The following is a 1,830-nucleotide window of genomic DNA, read 5'->3' as shown; positions in this document are numbered from 1 at the left end:
GTAAAAAATTAGTACTCTCAACTAAATTATTATCAAATCATTTACCAAATGGAGTTCATTTCGAATCTTGTTCAATTAATAATTTAGAGTGGAAAGTTAAAGATGATTCCATTTTCAAAATTTTACCACATGAAAAGGTTGACCAACAAAAGATATCAAGTGACATATGTTCATCTCGTGAATTTTTGGCTCTAAAAGAAGGCTCAACTGTTATTTCAGTTCAATACAATGGAATGAGAGAAGAAATTCGTATTTTGCTTCTCCACCAGCTGATCAAATGGAAGTTTTATTAAGTTTAGATTCATCTGCCGAGGTTTCTTTCTGTGGTGGTAAAGAGACATGGCATTTAGAACCAAAGATTTATTCCAAAACTATCTCATCAGATAATAAAGAACAAAACTCACTCTCAATCACTCCAGGTGATAATAATTCATTCAAAGTCACTTGTCAAAAACAATCAAATGATCCACAAAATGTTATTGTGACTATTAGAAACAAAAAGAGTATTAGCAGCCCATTACCAGAAGCCCATTCAATTAAAATTCCATTCTTTTGCCGTCAACCATCATATGTTCATATTCAATTTATAAAATTACCAAATGAAGAAGAAGGTAAACAAATTATTCAATCATCGAATCCAATACATCAAGATTCTATTTTATCATTGAAAAAACAAAAATCAGGTGAAATCAGTCGTTTAAATATTCATAATACTAGTGATTTACCATTTATTGCTATGAATTCTATTGCTAAATATGTAAAAGGTAGTACCAATTATCCAATTATATTTGCAGGTTCCATCTTTATTGCCGCCTTTGCTATTGGTCTTTATGTATATAAAATCAACCTAAATATGATAGTAAATAAAATTTTATTTCTATCATTTTTAGTTTTATTTTTATTTTTTTTATCAAGATTTACCCCAGTAACACCCCAATTAAATCCAAGTTCTTCACTTTGCATTCCAGGTACTATAAATTATTAACTAAAAATAGAACTTTTTTAAAAAGTAAATATTGGATAATAAATATTAACCTTAATTTTTTTTATAGATATTCCAAATTCAACTTATATTTGGTCATCAAGTAATCCAAAAGTTGGAAATACATCCATTGTTGATGTCAATTCTAAAGGTGTTATTGGGAATAATAATTTTGCTAGATCTGTTGTCATTGTTCAAGAACCAGACCAAATTGTTTTTTCATCATCTCAAGTAGAGGTCGAAGTTGGTAAAAAATTAGTACTCTCAACTAAATTATTATCAAAGCATTTACCAAAAGGAGTTTATTTCGAATCTTGCTCAATTAATAATTTAGAATGGAAAGTTAAAGATGATTCCATTTTCAAAATTTTACCACATGAAAAGGTCGACCAACAAAAGATATCAAGTGACATATGTTCATCTCGTGAATTTTTGGCTCTAAAAGAAGGCTCAACTGTTATTTCAGTTCAATACAATGGAATTAGAGAAGAAATTCGTATTTTTGCTTCTCCACCAGCTGATCAAATAGAATTTTTATTAAGTTTAGGTTCATCGGCCGAGGTTTCTTTCTGTGGTGGTAAAGAGACATGGCTTTTACAACCAAAGATTTATTCCAAATTTATTTCATCAGATAATAATGAACAAAACTCACTCTCAATCACTCCAGGTGATAATAATTCATTCAAAGTCACTTGTCAAAAACAATCAAATGATCCACAAAATGTTATTGTGACTATTAGAAACAAAAAGAGTATTAGCAGCCCATTACCAGAAGCCCGTTCAATTAAAATTCCATTCTTTTGCCGTCAACCATCATATGTTCATATTCAATTTATAAAATTACCAAC

At 29.3% G+C, this 1,830-nt stretch overlaps 1 protein-coding gene across 1 annotated transcript; it reads left to right on the top strand.

Annotated features, from left to right (window-relative positions):
- Positions 1–277: 277 nt before the first annotated feature.
- On the top strand, positions 278–1,801 carry DICPUDRAFT_83910 (uncharacterized protein; the record flags this gene model as incomplete). The annotated part of the gene is made up of 3 exons (XM_003293307.1): positions 278–859; positions 916–1,009; positions 1,053–1,801. Coding segments are annotated over 3 exons (1,425 nt in total), but the record flags the coding sequence as incomplete, so codon positions are not given.
- Positions 1,802–1,830: the final 29 nt, after the last annotated feature.

The sequence above is a fragment of the Dictyostelium purpureum genome (assembly GCF_000190715.1).
Source record: "Dictyostelium purpureum unplaced genomic scaffold DICPUscaffold_417, whole genome shotgun sequence".
Classification (NCBI taxonomy): domain Eukaryota; phylum Evosea; class Eumycetozoa; order Dictyosteliales; family Dictyosteliaceae; genus Dictyostelium; species Dictyostelium purpureum.
The sequence above is the reverse complement of the archived record's forward strand: the minus strand, read 5'-3'. Positions and strand labels throughout refer to the sequence as shown.